General features: G+C 42.0%; 1 protein-coding gene across 1 annotated transcript in view; it reads right to left on the minus strand.

Moving 5' to 3' along the window:
- The window catches only part of nt5e (5'-nucleotidase, ecto (CD73)), a 53,794-nt gene that overhangs the window by 18,509 nt on the left and 18,111 nt on the right, over positions 1 to 17,174 (minus strand). The window contains exons 2-3 of the mRNA XM_002933927.5: positions 5,072 to 5,294; positions 3,287 to 3,475 (exon numbers count right to left, since the gene is read on the minus strand). Of these exons, the coding sequence (XP_002933973.1) occupies positions 3,287 to 3,475; positions 5,072 to 5,294 (412 nt within the window). The remainder of the gene's footprint in view (positions 1 to 3,286; positions 3,476 to 5,071; positions 5,295 to 17,174) is intronic.

Consider the following 17,174-nt stretch of genomic DNA (forward strand, 5'->3'; position numbering starts at 1 on the left):
CTGCAATTGATAGCATTACCTTATCATCCTTGCAGTCATCTAATTAAAGGGGATTTAAATGCTAAAACTGTCCCATAGTTCTTTAATATAGATGGTAAAAACTTGGTAAGAGATGCAAGAAAATTCACAAATCAGAATGCTGTTTACCCGCACCGTCAGACTTCTTTCAGTTATCTAACATACTGAGATTGTGTCATTTTGACTTTATGCTATTTCACAGTAATCAAAGCTCAGGAGGGAGAACATATTGTTCATTGATTGTTCTATGATAAAACAGAACAGTCTATGCCCCTATCCCCTCAGCTATAATGCCCATTTCTGTAACAAGTGTCTGGGGGGGAGCAGGGATGAGTTTTTTCCATTTTGGCACCTAGATATAGAAGCTTGTCAAACAACCAGTGTAAGTTACAAAGCTAGGTCATAATACATAAACTTCAGTAGGCAGATAAGTTGCTATTGTGACCATATTACTTTTAAGCATTCTTTTTAAAGGACATGTAAACCTTACATTTTCCTACCACGCATAAAGGTTGGGCACACCTTCCCCACCCAAACTGCATCATTTGTACTGCATATGTTCTCTCTGATTGCCAGCACATCACATTTTTATAAAACAAATAACAGCTTTCACCCAGCAGCCATTTTCCCTCTGACACATACACATGTTTCTCCAGCACAGTGCACAGCTAGAGCAGAGTTTCTATGGAAACCAGCAGTGCCATATCTTCATTTGCTATAAGACTGGAGGGTGTGTTTAGTAACTTGAGTTGAGAAGAACTGAGCATGCTCAGAAGCCAAGAGCCAAAGTATATTCCTGAGGAAGGGGGACGAGTGGGTCAGAGGATGGATTTCCAAGTGATTAAGGGGATGCCACAGCCTTACTATTAAGCTTTTCAGACCCAGAGTGGCAGGTATTTAAATATTTCAAAGAGGCTGTTCACTGATTAAATTTTTTGTGGAGGGTTTACATGTCTTTTAATAAAAAGTATATTGTACATCAGTTTAGGGCAACATATTGTCCTCCAAATATTGTTTTGAGCATTCAAACACATTTTAAAAAGATCTGCTCACCAACAACACTGAGCCCTAACACCCGTCTGAATCCTAGCCTTCAATGAGCTATGCTGTGGAATATTTTTCTTGCTTTATAAATGTGTGTTAATAATATGGGGGAGGGATTCAGACAATTAATTTCTGGAAATAAACTCTTGTAAAATGCTAAAATGGTCCCATAGTGGCTGAGCTAGCAAAACCAAGAACAGCAAGCATTTCTAGGTGAATAGATCAGGGATTGCAGGTTAGAGGAGTCAAAAATAAATCAGGATGAAGTCAAGGCAAGGAACAACCTGGGCAAATCTATCACAATACAGACTGAAATAAATGCACAAAGTTACATACATCCATAAATGATACCCTTTTTGGACATTTTACAGTGGTGTGAAAAACTATTTGCCCCCTTCCTGATTTCTTATTCTTTTGCATGTTTGTCACACTTAAATGTTTCTGCTCATCAAACACATTTAACTATTAGTCAAAGATAACACAAGTAAACACAAAATGCAGTTTTTAAATGAGGGTTTTTATTATTTAGGGAGAAAAAAATCCAAACCTACATGGCCCTGTGTGAAAAAGTAATTGCCCCCTGAACCTAATAACTGGTTGGGCCACCCTTAGCAGCAATAACTGCAATCAAGCGTTTGCGATAACTTGCAACGAGTCTTTTACAGCGCTCTGGAGGAATTTTGGCCCACTCATCTTTGCAGAATTGTTGTAATTCAGCTTTATTTGAGGGTTTTCTAGCATGAACCGCCTTTTTAAGGTCATGCCACAACATCTCAATAGGATTCAGGTCAGGACTTTGACTAGGCCACTCCAAATTCTTCATTTTGTTTTTCTTCAGCCATTCAGAGGTGGATTTGCTGGTGTGTTTTGGGTCATTGTCCTGCTGCAGCACCCAAGATCGCTTCAGCTTGAGTTGACGAACAGATGGCCGGACATTCTCCTTCAGGATTTTTTGGTAGACAGTAGAATTCATGGTTCCATCTATCACAGCAAGCCTTCCAGGTCCTGAAGCAGCAAAACAACCCCAGACCATCACACTACCACCACCATATTTTACTGTTGGTATGATGTTCTTTTTCTGAAATGCTGTGTTACTTTTACGCCAGATGTAACGGGACACGCACCTTCCAAAAAGTGCAACTTTTGTCTCGTCGGTCCACAAGGTATTTTCCCAAAAGTCTTGGCAATCATTGAGATGTTTTTTAGCAAAATTGAGACGAGCCTTAATGTTCTTTTTGCTTAAAAGTGGTTTGCGCCTTGGAAATCTGCCATGCAGGCCGTTTTTGCCCAGTCTCTTTCTTATGGTGGAGTCGTGAACACTGACCTTAATTGAGGCAAGTGAGGCCTGCAGTTCTTTAGATGTTGTCCTGGGGTCTTTTGTGGCCTCTCGGATGAGTTGTCTCTGCGCTCTTGGGGTAATTTTGGCCGGCCGGCCACTCCTGGGAAGGTTCACCACTGTTCCATGTTTTTGCAATTTGTGGATAATGGCTCTCACTGTGGTTCGCTGGAGTCCCAAAGCTTTAGAAATGGCTTTATAACCTTTACCAGACTGATAGATCTCAATTACTTTTGTTCTCATTTGTTCCTGAATTTCTTTGGATCTTGGCATGATGTCTAGCGTTTGAGGTGCTTTTGGTCTACTTCTCTGTGTCAGGTAGCTCCTATTTAAGTGATTTCTTGATTGAAACAGGTGTGGCAGTAATCAGGCCTGGGGGTGACTACAGAAATTGATATTGAAATTGAAAATTGAAATTGATAAACCACAGTTAAGTTATTTTTTAACAAGGGGGGCAATCACTTTTTCACACAGGGCCATGTAGATTTGGAGTTTTTTTTCTCCCTTAATAACGTAAACCTTCATTTAAAAACTGCATTTTGTGTTCAATTATGTTATCTTTGACTAATAGTTAACGGTTTTTGATGAGCAGAAACATTTAAGTGTGACAAACATGCAAAAGAATAAGAAATCAGGAAGGGGGCAAATAGTTTTTCACACCACTGTATATACTTTGGTAGAATTGTACTAATAATTACAATTATGGTTTTAGTTGATTAGATCTTTAGTTCATTTAAATGTTATTTAAAACAGGTGGGCATCTTTTTCCGTTTGGAACAGCACCCACATGGATGCTTTTTGTTAACATTTTCCTGCTGAATGGAGCTTAGTATAGGGCAAGGAACAAATTGTTTTGATCATGACATACATTCTTTCGATATAACTTACCCGTGTAAAGAAAAGTATTTGTATGGCCTCCCACAACAACATCGATTCCTTTAACCTTTTGAGCAATAAGTTTATCTGTTTCAAATCCAGAGTGCCCCAAAGCTATTATCTTGTTGACACCAAGAGTAAGAAGCTTATCCACTTGCGGCTGTAAAGCTAATACTTCATCTTCAAACACTAAATGTGGGCCTAAAGGAATAAAATAAAAAAAAAGAAATATTGATTAGCAATGTATTTCATCCCAACATGCACAAAATGGTGATTACAGAATATCGAATTTAAACCATGAGAATCCGCCCTATGTGGCAGTGCCCTTAGATGGCATAATATTTTGAAAAACAAGAAGGTACCAAGTTTAATTGTACTGAAATTGAATGCCCATATATATGCATTAAAGTAAAAAGATCATCAGATTGCCAAAGTATGACAAGTCTTTGGAGATCCACAAAGCAAAACTAAAATTTGGCACCCAAGTCTGTAAGAAAACACAAAAACTTTATTTAGTCTATAGCCCTCTGGCACTCCAGTACAGGAATTGGACCCCTTATCTGGAAACCCAGTATCCAGAAAGTTCTTAATTACGGAAAGGCGATCTCCCATAGACTCCATTATAAGCAAATAATTCAATTTTTAAAAAATTATTTCCTTTTCTCTGTAATAATAAAACAGTACCTTGTACTTGATACTAACTAAGATATACAGTAATTAATCCTTATAGGAGGCAAAACATGCCTATTGGGTTTATTTACAGTTTAAATTATTTTTTTAGCAGACTTAAGGTAGGAGATCTGAATTACAGAAAGACCCCTTATCCAGAAAACCCCAGGTCCCGAGCATTCTGGATAAGGGGTCCCATACCTGTAGTTTCTGCAACATAGATACTAGATATATCATAGACCACACCAGAGGGGAATTTGTAAACTGACTTATGAAATAAATATTTCCATTGAATTGAATCTGGCAAGATGTTTATAGCATTTAATGTTTTATTTATGAGCTCAACATGTTTTAATTGGTGCAAACAAAAAAACTCTTTTTTTTGTGAGTCCCTGACAGATTTCCCCTATTTTAAAGCTGGCCAGACACTGAAAGATCCGCTTGTTTGGCTAAATTGTTAAAAAAACAGATCCTTCCCCAATATGCCCACCTTAGGGTGGGTGATATCATGGTGATCCACTTGCTTGACCCCTGGGTTAACCGATCGGATTAAAGAAACAGGAATGCAGGGCTTTGGGGTGAGGACAGAATTAACATGCCGATGCAATCCTCGATTCAAGGATTTTTAAACCTGCTCAATCGATAGCTGACTATTTTTGACCAGATACCAGTCAGGGAGGCCCAACTGAGGGCACCATACTCAACAGATTAGCTTCCGACTCATCTGCAGCTTTTATCGGCCAAGATTCCAGCATGAGGCAGCAGTATGGAAGATCTGGAAATTCCCAGATGCCAATAATTTTAATATGCTTTTGTTGCAACAGACAGAAAATGTTACATTTAGGGAGAACAATAATAAACATTAACTTCTCAAGAACTCCTGCTGAGTGAGGAATGGGTGAAGCCATCGGTGCAGTCTCTATGGGGGGCATTTACTTATGTTCGTATTTTATTTTTTTTCACTAAAATATGTTTTTTTTTGCCAATTATTATGCATCAAAACTGTGGCTAATCCAAAAGTAAAAGGCTGTTTAATTAAACCACTTGTCACATACATTTCCAGACATGAATATCTGACCAAAACAGAGACAAGTATAAACAAACACTATTGAAGAAAATAAAATGTACCTGAATTTGATAAAACTGGAGTTTCCCTTGATGAGTAGCCAATTACACCAATTTTTTCAGTGCCAACCTCTAGTATTTTATAAGGGAGATAGTAGCCAGTAATATTTGGAGCCAGTTGTTTATCTGACTTAATGTTTGCACTCAGAATAGGAAACTTAACCTCCTGGAGAAAGGGGCTCAAAAGCCCAGAGACACCGTTGTCAAACTCATGGTTTCCAAGAGCCTAAAACAAAAAGAATTAGAGAACTTTTTTGATAAGATCAAAGAAAATACAGTTATAGGCATAATTTATTAGGGCACTCTGAATGTGATTTGTATTTGAAGAAGTTTCCATTTGGCTCAGCAGGGAAAGTACTACATTGTTTCTAAGGAGGAAGCACATAGTAACAAAAGTAAGAAACAAGGGAATAGTAACATAAAAATGTCCACATTGTAACAATCAGTATGTGGTTGTCTATGGTCTGTAATAGAAAATATGATTAGCTATAAATATATAAAGAGGAAAAAACTTTTTTTACATATCCTGAAGAGAATTTAGACAAAGCATCCTAATGGTAAAGTCTCATTCAAGCCCCATGGGGCCACACAGTCCAGTTTTGTATCCAACGAGATTCCCTCCTAAGTAAGGCCAGGTCCCTGTTGCCTCCCCTGGATAGAGGAGGCTGGTAGTCAATAGCCATACACTTGAAGGTAGGCAGAGAGTGTCGCATATTTAGAAAATGTCTGGAAACCGGTTGATTTGATTCGCCCTCCTTGAGAGCTTTACCTAGTTTTACCCACATAATACAAACCACAGGGACAAGTAATAATGTACACAACAAAGGTAGAAAGTATGTGGGGGTGGAAAGTCTGGGCCAGTTAGTAGGCACCTACATGTGACGCAATCCGGGCATTTATAACACCCAAGTTTTTTGTATGAAGAGAGCCAGTCTCTCTGTTTGCCATCTGAGTTTTTAAATTCAGTTTTGACCAATAAGTATCTTAAACTATTACCCCTTTTGTAACCCATTAGGGGCTTGTGGGCCTGGTAAAGGGACAAAGATTCGTCCTGATTGATCATGGGCCAATTTTTATTGATGCTTTCCACCAGTGCCCGAGAGGTGGATGAGAAGGTGGTTGTGAAAATTAATGGTGTTGCTTGCTTGTTCTGTGTATGTTCCATATTTAGCTCGGTGTCTACATCTCTTGGAGCTGAATTTTGCCCATATCAGTTGAGCTGTGGCATGTAAAATGGAGTTCCGTCATTCAACTTACAAAATAATCTGGCCCCCATTTGCCTTAAAAATGTTGAGATCCAAGAAGTCAATGTTCTCCTGGTAATGATTTAGTGTGAGTTTGATGGGGCAATCCAGGCCCCATTAAACTCACACTAAATCATCACAAGGAGAACATTGACTTCTTGGATCTCAACATCTTGGATCTCAAATTTTCTACAGACCACATACTGATTGTTACAATGTGGATATTTTTATGCTACTATTCCCTTGTTTCTTACTTTTGTTACTATGTGCTTCCTCCTTAGAGACAATGTAGCACTCAGTTACAATGTTATGAGTGTAAACACGACCTCTGGTGGCGACTGTTGGTATTACCACTTCTCCCGATAAGGTATATCCATGGGTAGTAGGTGTACCCATGCCCCTTTTGGCTTATGGAGTCATGCCCCACGGGGGGCACATGACCCCTCTTTTCAGGATGGAAGGCGTATATGTTTTCTAGCTGTCTAGCACAGCGTCATCAGGGCACCCTAGCGGTGACCAGGGTGCTCGCTGTGGGCTCACTGCTCTTCCGTACACCCTGACAGCGCACTGCTGAGTAACTCTACACAGGCGCACAGGGCCACTATCAGGGGGGCACTGTTGTCCCGGGCCCAGACGATTGTTGCTTTAAAAGGGGCCCGGCCGTGATACAGTTTTTAAGCACGGGCCCCCTTTAAAGAATTACAGGCCCTTGGGTCATTGGTCGTCAGCAGGAAATTTGATTGTGTGATGTCACGTACGCACGGGGCGCAACCTTTTAAAAAGGTGGAGGATGCTAGGAGGGAGCTGGAGGATGTTGGGGAGGATGCCGGGGGGAAGCTGGAGGATGCTAGGGTGGAGCTAGGGGATGCTAGAGAGGGTGATGGGAGGGAGCTGGAAGATGCTAGGGGGAGCTGGAGGATGCTGCAGTGGGGAGCGGGCAATAGTATGAGGACACTGGGGGAGGACCGACAATGTTTTATGGGGCCCTGGGTTGGCTAGCAATGTAACCCTGGCTACCAATGTTTTAGGGGGGCCCTGTCTACCAATGTTTTAGGGGGCCCTGGCTACCAATGTTTTAGGGGGCCCTGGCTACCAATGTCTGTGTACTGCCTCTGTACTGATAGGAGGGGCCTTTGGGGAGCAGGGTGTGGGAGGAGGGGAGGCACAGAAAATTCTGTTGTGAGGGACCCCGTGATTTCTGATGGCGGCCCTGCAGGCGCATGATACGTATAAGTATTGCCGATGCACTTGGACACTTGATGCCTGCTCACCACTATTTTGGTTGCCTAGCAATGGCAAAAACCATTTATACTTGTGCTCAGAAACTTGGGCTTCAGGGGATGTCAGATGGACACGTGCCCTTCGTCCAGAACTAGAGGTGGCTTAAAATATGGGACTCATCCATTTATTTATTATAAGAGAGACTTGGAGATCACTGTAAGCCACATAATGAGGTCTGTGTAATCACTTTCCCATTAATGTTTTTCCTATGTCGGGTTATGTCTTGTGTGTATATGATTTTTTTTGCACACTCGGTGGTGTTTATATACTATTTCTGTGTTTATTATTCACTTTCAATGTTTGTTTGGGGTTGCCTAGCAACAACATTGGCGCCCTTTTGGAATTATAAGCATTTGTACTGCACTGTGGTGTTGCTGTCCCTGATGAAAGTCCCATTTAGGAACTGAAACGTTGGACTGAATAAAGCCTCACATTTATTTTTTTGAAACTACGAGACTCCTGTGTGAGACTCCTGTGTGAAAACTCCTGTGTGTGCTGTCACTCCATCTCTGTATATATATATACTGTATATATTTTGATACAGATATATAATCTTTATACTACATCGCTATCAGATATAGAAGGAGATGTATCGACGTTTGAGTTTGATTTTTTTTCACAGTTCAAGTTTTTTGCCAGGAATTAAAAAAATAAGCACCTGCTTTGAGGCCACTGGGAGCAACATCCAAGGGGTTGGGGAGCAACATGTTGCTTGTGAGCCACTGGTTGGGAATGGCTGCTATAGATATAGATATGGAATCTATAGAACTAGAAGGCTTTGTCCTAAATAACTTATAGTGCACATACATTTTACCTATACATATATAACATAATGGTTAAGGCTTGAAAAAGTCAGTTTTTCTTTAGTGGTACTTTTGTTTTTAATGTCATGGCACACAGGGCCCTTTAATTATTGTTGTCTTTTCAGAGAGAACCGCTACAATCAAAACAGGTCATTTCTGCCAGGGAAGGCAGTGTATCCTTATTTACTACATTTCAGCAGATTTATGAACTTCGTTTTGGAGCACAAAAACTATGGGTGTGTTCCACAGCACCAGGGCCGGAATTAGGGGTCGACCAAAGGGAAATGTGCCTATGGTGCAAAAGCGAGTGGGCCTACCATAAGTTCCTGCCTTCTGTAAGTGTGGCCATTGGCAAGTGGGGGGAAATTATTATGGCATCAAACATCAGAACCTACATGGACAATCATTATTTATAAAAATGAATTCAATTAAACAGCCTTTGCTATTATCTAAGCTTGTTAAAAAATTCTGCTAGTTTAGTCAAGTCTATGTGCATACACTAGTGATAAGAGTATAATGGAGCTCTGAACCACTCATTATTCTAACACAGATGCAAACGTATCCTTGCAAATCAACATAAAATACTTACAAACAATGCCAACAACAAAGCTTGGAAACTTCCAAGAAACAAAGGGGAATAAATGGACATGTTAATTTAAAACACACAGTACATACAAAGGATAAAGGATTTAACAATAAAGTTATATCACTCGATAACTAACATACCAAGTTTGTCACTTTCATTTGAATAAGTTCAAAGTCCTTTACAACACATGCCAGGTATCCCACTATCATTATCTTTTCAAAAGATTATATTTATTGGCTACAATTGGTTATAAAACCCTTAAGCAAATACAACAACTTTGTTTTGCCCTGATTAGACACAACATTAAATTATTAAATGTATAAGTAGGCAACATTACACAGGTAACTACTACTAAGTACAAAATACAGTAAAGGTGGGCATACACGTGGCGATCTGACGATGTTTCGTACGACCATCGGTCGCACAAAACATCGTAAGATCCGCCACACACCATTCAGGGCTGAATCGGCAGGTAAGGAGGTAGAAACAATAGGATTTCTACCTCCTTCTGCCGATTCAGCTCTGAAAGGAGAATTTTGGTCAGGCGCCTTCTATGGCGCCCGATCAAAATTTTCAAACTGGTCCGATCGGCGAGTCGTCCGATATCAGCAGCTTCCTGCGATATCGGTCGACACGCCGACATGCCATACATGCACCGATTATCGTACGAAACGAGGTTTCGTACGATAATATCGGTGCGTGTATGGCCACCTTAAGGCTAATGCCCCACAGAAAGATTAGTTATCTTTTTTGGCTCGGCTTGTAGTTGAACAGCTTCATAATGGATGGTGCACTTGGGGAAGGGACAATGTTGTGTACCTATGAATACGTGTGCAGTCACACAAAACATGTTAGGTTTTTATCTTTAATAAAGCTCTTTTGAATTTTTATCCGCTGTCCTGGAGTCAGACGAGTGCATGCTGTTTTGTGCTGGCTATTGAAGTTGAATCTCCCCATGCTAGTGGTGAGTGAACATCCTGCATTTTGAACTTACATATGAGCATATATTCCCCAGAACGAAGAGAGAAAAAAATAATAAGCGAAAGGTTCGGGGCATAAGCACCCGAACCTACTATTTAACTGGGTGAACGCGAGCGCTAATTGAAATATAAATCAGTTTTTTATCTGAAGTGGGAAGGACTGTGAGCCCCCAAACAAATAGTACAATGTTGTGACAGGCTGGAAGGCAAATGTTAACTGTGCCCCAGCCTGTGAGAACTTTGCCCTACCCCCACAGCGTGACATAAACCAGGAAGCTGCTCAGCTTTCAGATAGCGAAAGAGGTTAATAAGCAGCAAGCTAGTGGGAGGCAGGGGGCACATCCATGCCCACTATGTAGGCATAGTGACACGTTCTTGTTAAAATTGGAATATGTCATTATCCCTTTATAAGATGTTAGTGGTCACTTACTAATGCCTCAAATGCAAGTGCAGAAGAACCAGGGGATACAAAATTGTGCTCCCTTACTAATATTCGCTCAGCATTTGTGACTTACGACTTTGCACCTCATGACTGATTTCAAATCTTGTACGAGGTGTCAGGGTAGCACTAATATGCACAAGGAAGCCCTGTCCTTAGCACCTGGCATAGCCACACTGTTAGTACGGGTCTCTTTACTTACATGCTTCCCTCCACCTGCCCCTGGGAAACATAGGTTTATGTGCTTCAAGGTGCAAAGTGGGAGACAGCTTGCAAAGAAAATGCACTGTGCACCCTTTGCTGCACTTTATGCAAGATAGAACAATGCTTTTTGCTAGTCATATTAAACTGCATACAAAGTCCTTTTTTTCCTTTTTTTTGTGGTTTTGTGCAACTGAGAAGTGAAGTTTGCTTAGGGGAGATATTTGGAACAGCTGTCACAACCTGTGGTTAAATGCTCTGCTACGGCTCCCTGCACTTTCCTTGCTACTGAAAGCACTGGTTACTTGATCATCAGTACACACCTATGAACTTGAGACCAAAGTACATACTTAATGTTCATATTGCTACAATACTTTATTTATAGTCATATCTAATCTTACTGCAAAATACTTTATTTATAGTCATATCTAATCTTACTACAAAATAGACTTCTGTGTGCATGGTTAAGAAAAAATCCTCATTAGAACAGACAGGCAGTTTTAGACCCAATACATTTGACCTATCTGAGGGTGTTTAATTTTTCACATGTAGCGGGGTCACTTTTCAATCTACATTGACGGCCAGTGTAGAATAAAATAGCTGCGTAACTGCTGTTTATTATTATTATTTTATTTGGCCAAATACAAAATCCTCCATAAACATTTGGGTATTCAAATCTGAGTAAAATAATAAAAAACAGCAGGCTGATACATTACATAGCTTCAAGAAGGGGTTGGATGGCTTTTTAGCAAGTGAGGGAATACAGCTCCAGTGTCGGACTGAGATGGCAGGGGCCCACCAGAAAAACCTGGATCATGGGCCCACTCTCAAAACTTTAATTATTCTTCTCCTCCCTCAAACTCTTTATTATCCTAGTCTCTTTTCAATATATACTATACTCTATTCTTCAATTTATCAAGCTTCCATGTTCCCATACAGAAATAGGGAATGACTATTAAATGGGCTAATAGATCGAAGCAAGAGGGCCCACTGACACCTGGCCCCACCGGGAGTTTTCCTGGTATCCTGGTGGGCCACTCCGACACTGGATAGCTCTTAGTACAAGTTGATCCAGGGACTAGTTCCGATTGCCATCTTGGATTCGGGAAGGAATTTTTACCCTCTGCGGCAAATTAGAGAGATGGGGTTTTTTGTCTTCCCCTGAATCAAGTTAGGCAGGTTATATATAGTCATTACGGTTGAACTTGATGGAACTTGTCTTTTTTCAACCTAACTTACTATGTTACTATGTATAAAGTTTTCTTTAACATTCATGGGTTTTAAAAAAAATTCTCAAATTTTTGAGAAAAAAACAATTGTGTAATGCCAAAAAACACATACGTAAAGTGAGAAAAAAACGAGACATAAAAAAAAATATTTTATGTTTAAGTTAAAGATCTGCTGTCATTGTGAATATTTTGCATTAAAAATATACCCTGCCTTAAAACTTCTCAGGGAAAAGGCTGAATGCACTGCAAACTTATGTTACTGATGGTATAAACTGGTTCTACATGCCAATACCTATACTATTCTCTCATTCTGATTAGGTTCTAGCTGTACAAATCTCCCAGGGATAGGCAGAGGAGGGACTTTGGCGCAACTGAAGGGAAGGGGGGAGCAGGCAGAGACCAGCAATCAGGACCAGGCCTTGATGACGAATTCAATCAGCTTTATAATTTATACCACACATCTATACAAAGTGCTTCATAGATTTCAGGGCACTGAATGCAAAAGGTAATTTTTACCTCATGTAGCCTACAAGAAATTAGAGGGAATGACCATGCTTGCTTGCTGTACAACCTCATACATGCATCACTATGAGTCATTGGCCAAGCAGACATTCTCATTTTTACTTCATAGTTCTTTATTATTCCAAACACTCATTTTTGGGTCCTACGCCTGCCACTTTGAAATAAAAGTGGATGAACTGGTCAACCTTGTGTTTGCACCCCCATGGGTGTGAGTTACGTATGCCCTCACTTCTACCTTAGTATGAGAGCAATGCATACACAGTCTATGAATTGTCATGAGGGTGGGGGAAAGACGACACAAAATGCAGGTTGGAGGAGGTGTTTTCTGTATAGAGTTGTAATATGTGAGAATCACAGACAAGCACTATATGCAATGTGTTAAATATGTGTGTACAAACACCTAAGCAGACAATACTACAGTTTTCCATTCAGCTACATTTAAAAAAAATTACATATTTACTGGTCCTGTGGTGCCTGTATGTTATATGTAGCCTATAAAATAATGATATACTAAAAGAGATCTTTTAATTACCTTACTTTTAGACTGCAAGCCTAAACATGCATAAGCAAAAATCTTTCTCTTTTCTGCTGAGACTTGATGCATGTCTCATTGTTCCATGATGCACCACACCTTGTACAGATAATGATGCAAGAGAGACAGTACTGCTGGGATATCTAGCCTCTTCATTTCCAAAAAACAAGTGTTGAATCCTAAGGGCTCTTACGCAAAAACATTTTGTCTTGGTCTCCACCACAAGGTAATACATGAGTAAACTCCATTCAGCAAGTTATGTTCCACCAGGATCTGCGTACGTCGGTTCCATGTCTAGCAGTCAGTATAAACATTATAGAAAAGAATGCTTATTTGTACAGTATAAAAATCCCATCTTAACCCAGTTGCTGGATAGTTATGTTGTGACTCCCTTTCTTAGGTGAGCCCATGCAGAGGTGTTGGAAGAAGGTTTTGTTAAGCTGAACTATAAGGGCAAGGGCACACAAAGCAAGAAGATTCACTTCTGTACGCTTCTGTGTGTAGTTGCATTAACAGGTACAGTTTCAGCCTGGGGAATGATGCCAACTACTTATGCCACAGATTATTGGAAGTTAATCCTTTAGATTCCCTACAGAATCTCAAAAATATGTACTTCTAATGGCAACGCACACAGGCTGATACTGGAAACTTTCAGCACCATGTTTTAAGTAGTCAAAGTGTCTGAAACCATCTTCCTACCATTCAACTTTTTAAAGAAATTCTGTCATGGAAAAACATTTGTTTTTTTTTAAATGTATCAGTTATTAAAGCTTCTCCAGCAGAAATGTATTAAATCTGTATTAAAATCCATTTTTCAGAAGGGAAAACAGATTTTTTTTTATATTTATGTAACACCTATTTGGCTATAATATGGCCAACCCAGGCTAGTAGCATGCTGTAGAGCAGTGCTGTCCAACTGGCGGCCCGCGGGCCGCATGCGGCCCGCGACCCCCCTCTGTGTGGCCCCCCACCTGTCTGGCTGCTTTGATGGCTTACTCTTGTGTAAGCTTTAAATGGTATCAGTACTGAGATTAACTGCCCCCCCTGCATGGTTCTCACCTCAGATTCAGGCTGTAATCCCCCTGTATTGTTTAAATATGTAATCCCCTGTACTGTTCACACCTTTTAATCTATGCATTGTTCACCCCCTGCAGTGTTCACACCTCAGGCTCAGGCTGTAATCACCCACATTGTTCCCCTGTTCACACCTCAAGAGCAGTAGAAACCCACAAATAATCCCTACACACTACAAAAAGGACATATACTGAAGTGGTACTGCAATTAAAAAGTTTTTTAATATATAGTTATTGTGCAGACAGTAGGAGCAGTGCCAGCATTGTGTCACTGTAGGCTGCCTGTGTGTGCCAGTATGGCACACACAGGCAGGGTAGGGAAGGCAGAGTATGGCACACACAGGCAGAGTATGGGACACACAGTCCAAGTATGGCACAAACCAGCCAAGAATGGCAAACACAGTGAAAGTATGGCACACAGGAAGGGTAGGGAAGGCAGAGTATGGCACACACAGGCAGAGTATGGGACACACAGTCCAAGTATGGCACAAACCAGCCAAGAATGGCAAACACAGTGAAAGTATGGCACACAGGAAGGGTAGGGAAGGCAGAGTATGGCACACACAGTCCAAGTATGGCACAAACCAGCCAAGAATGGCACACACAGTGAAAGTATGGCACACAGGAAGGGTAGGGAAGGCAGAGTATGGCACACACAGGCAGGGTAGGGAAGGCACAGTATGGCACACTCAGGCAGGGTAGGGAAGGCAGAGTATGGCACACACAGGCAGGGTAGGGAAGGCAGATTTTGGCACACACAGGCAGGGTAGGGAAGACAGAGTTTGGCACACACAGGCAGGGTAGGGAAGGCAGAGTATGGCACACACAGGCAGGGTAGGGAAGGCAGAGTTTGGCACACACAGGCAGGGTAGGGAAGGCAGAGTTTGGCACACACAGGCAGGGTAGGGAAGGCAGAGTATGGCACACACAGGCAGGGTAGGGCAGGCAGAGTATGGAAGGTTTTTGCTGTACTACAACCATTAATATGGGTATGGTCATGTGATAACATGGGTGTGGTTTCCAGTATGGCACACACAGGCAGGGTAGGGAAGGCAGAGTATGGCACACACAGGCAGAGTATGGGACACACAGTCCAAGTATGGCACAAACCAGCCAAGAATGGCAAACACAGTGAAAGTATGGCACACAGGAAGGGTAGGGAAGGCAGAGTATGGCACACACAGGCAGAGTATGGGACACACAGTCCAAGTATGGCACAAACCAGCCAAGAATGGCAAACACAGTGAAAGTATGGCACACAGGAAGGGTAGGGAAGGCAGAGTATGGCACACACAGTCCAAGTATGGCACAAACCAGCCAAGAATGGCACACACAGTGAAAGTATGGCACACAGGAAGGGTAGGGAAGGCAGAGTATGGCACACACAGGCAGGGTAGGGAAGGCACAGTATGGCACACTCAGGCAGGGTAGGGAAGGCAGAGTATGGCACACACAGGCAGGGTAGGGAAGGCAGATTTTGGCACACACAGGCAGGGTAGGGAAGACAGAGTTTGGCACACACAGGCAGGGTAGGGAAGGCAGAGTATGGCACACACAGGCAGGGTAGGGAAGGCAGAGTTTGGCACACACAGGCAGGGTAGGGAAGGCAGAGTTTGGCACACACAGGCAGGGTAGGGAAGGCAGAGTATGGCACACACAGGCAGGGTAGGGCAGGCAGAGTATGGAAGGTTTTTGCTGTACTACAACCATTAATATGGGTATGGTCATGTGATAACATGGGTGTGGTTTCAAGTGGGTGCGGTTTCAAAAAGGGGAGTGGTCAAAACTGGCTTCCATTATCGGCCCTCCACCACGTAGTTCGGAAAAACTCCGGCCCTCGGTACAACAGAAGTTGGACAGCACTGCTGTAGAGCATGTGTTACATGCGACCTTAATGCACAGGAGTGGGCCTCCGCTACGTGGGAGGTATATAATGGAGCTGAGGGGTTGTTGAACTACAACTAGCTGCAGTAGTGTGGTGCAATAGAGATAAATGGACGCCAGAGGATTCTTATGAATGAACTGGATAGTACTTTATTTGTCCAAGACAAAGGTATTCAGGGTACTTCAATACTCACTTAATAGATGTTATGCAGTATGCAGTTATACAATTGGTGTAAAGATGGATTAATAGCAGAAATATGATGCTCCCCTGTGTATCCCTTCTCATCAAGAGGATTGGGCAGGTAGAACAACAACAGCGTGATAGATAGGAAAGCTCACCGGCATAGTCCCATGCTCTTTTGGAGGTTAGGGCAAGGCATATTTGCTAACCTATTTCCCTAGCACTTCTGTGTCCCTAATCTAAGGCCAGTAATGCCTGTTAGGAAGACTACTCCTTTGCTATTATCCTGGATGGAGCAAATGGCTGCTCTTTCTGTATAATTCTGTCTGAACTCACCACTTCTAGAGGGTGCTATGAAATATGCTGCTATACTGTCTTTTCCTCATTCACGGGGCCCTGTCCCCGACTTAATTTGGATGGATAGTGGCTTACTGGGCCGGATCTGAACCCAGGCTCAATGGAGATCTGCTTCAGGTAGCAGACCGGCAGCCAAAGAGAAAAACACTTCCTTGTGCAAGACACTATATAGTCTGCCAAGGGGAGTGGTCAAATCAGCTAAACCTGTAAGGGATAGCTTAAGAAACTGTAACCTGAGTATAGGGGGTCTACCCAATAACAGTACAGATAAGGAAAAGTAGGGAAGTAAAGCCATAGGGAGCTTAACCCTATGGGTCCCTACATTTATTTTTGAAATTTCACATGGGGCTAGCCATATTTTTCATTTCCAAGGGTGCCACAACCATGTGACTTGTGCTCTGATAAACTTCAGTCACACTTTAGGTCTCTGGCACACGGGAAGATTAGTTGCCTCGCGAGTCTTTTTCGGCGATTTGCGCGAAATCGCGCCGCCGCGTCTGCCATCCCGCCGGCGACTTACATGTTCGCCGGTGGGATGGCAGGGGGAAGGCAACTCGGGGAGATTAGTCGCCCGCGAACAGGGAGTTTTGCCGCGGGCGACTAATCTCCCCGTGTGCCAGAGCCCTTACTGCTGAGCTGCAAATTGGAGTGATATCACCCCCCTCCCCCCCAGCCGAGCAGCAGAACAATGGGAAGGCAGCAAGATAGCAGCTTCAAGTAGATATCAGAACAGCACTCAATAGTAAGAGATCCTAGTCTGGTTCATAACTCCTCTAGTTACACTGAGCAGGAAA

The sequence above is a fragment of the Xenopus tropicalis genome, chromosome 5, assembly GCF_000004195.4.
Source record: "Xenopus tropicalis strain Nigerian chromosome 5, UCB_Xtro_10.0, whole genome shotgun sequence".
In the NCBI taxonomy this organism is placed as follows: domain Eukaryota; kingdom Metazoa; phylum Chordata; class Amphibia; order Anura; family Pipidae; genus Xenopus; species Xenopus tropicalis.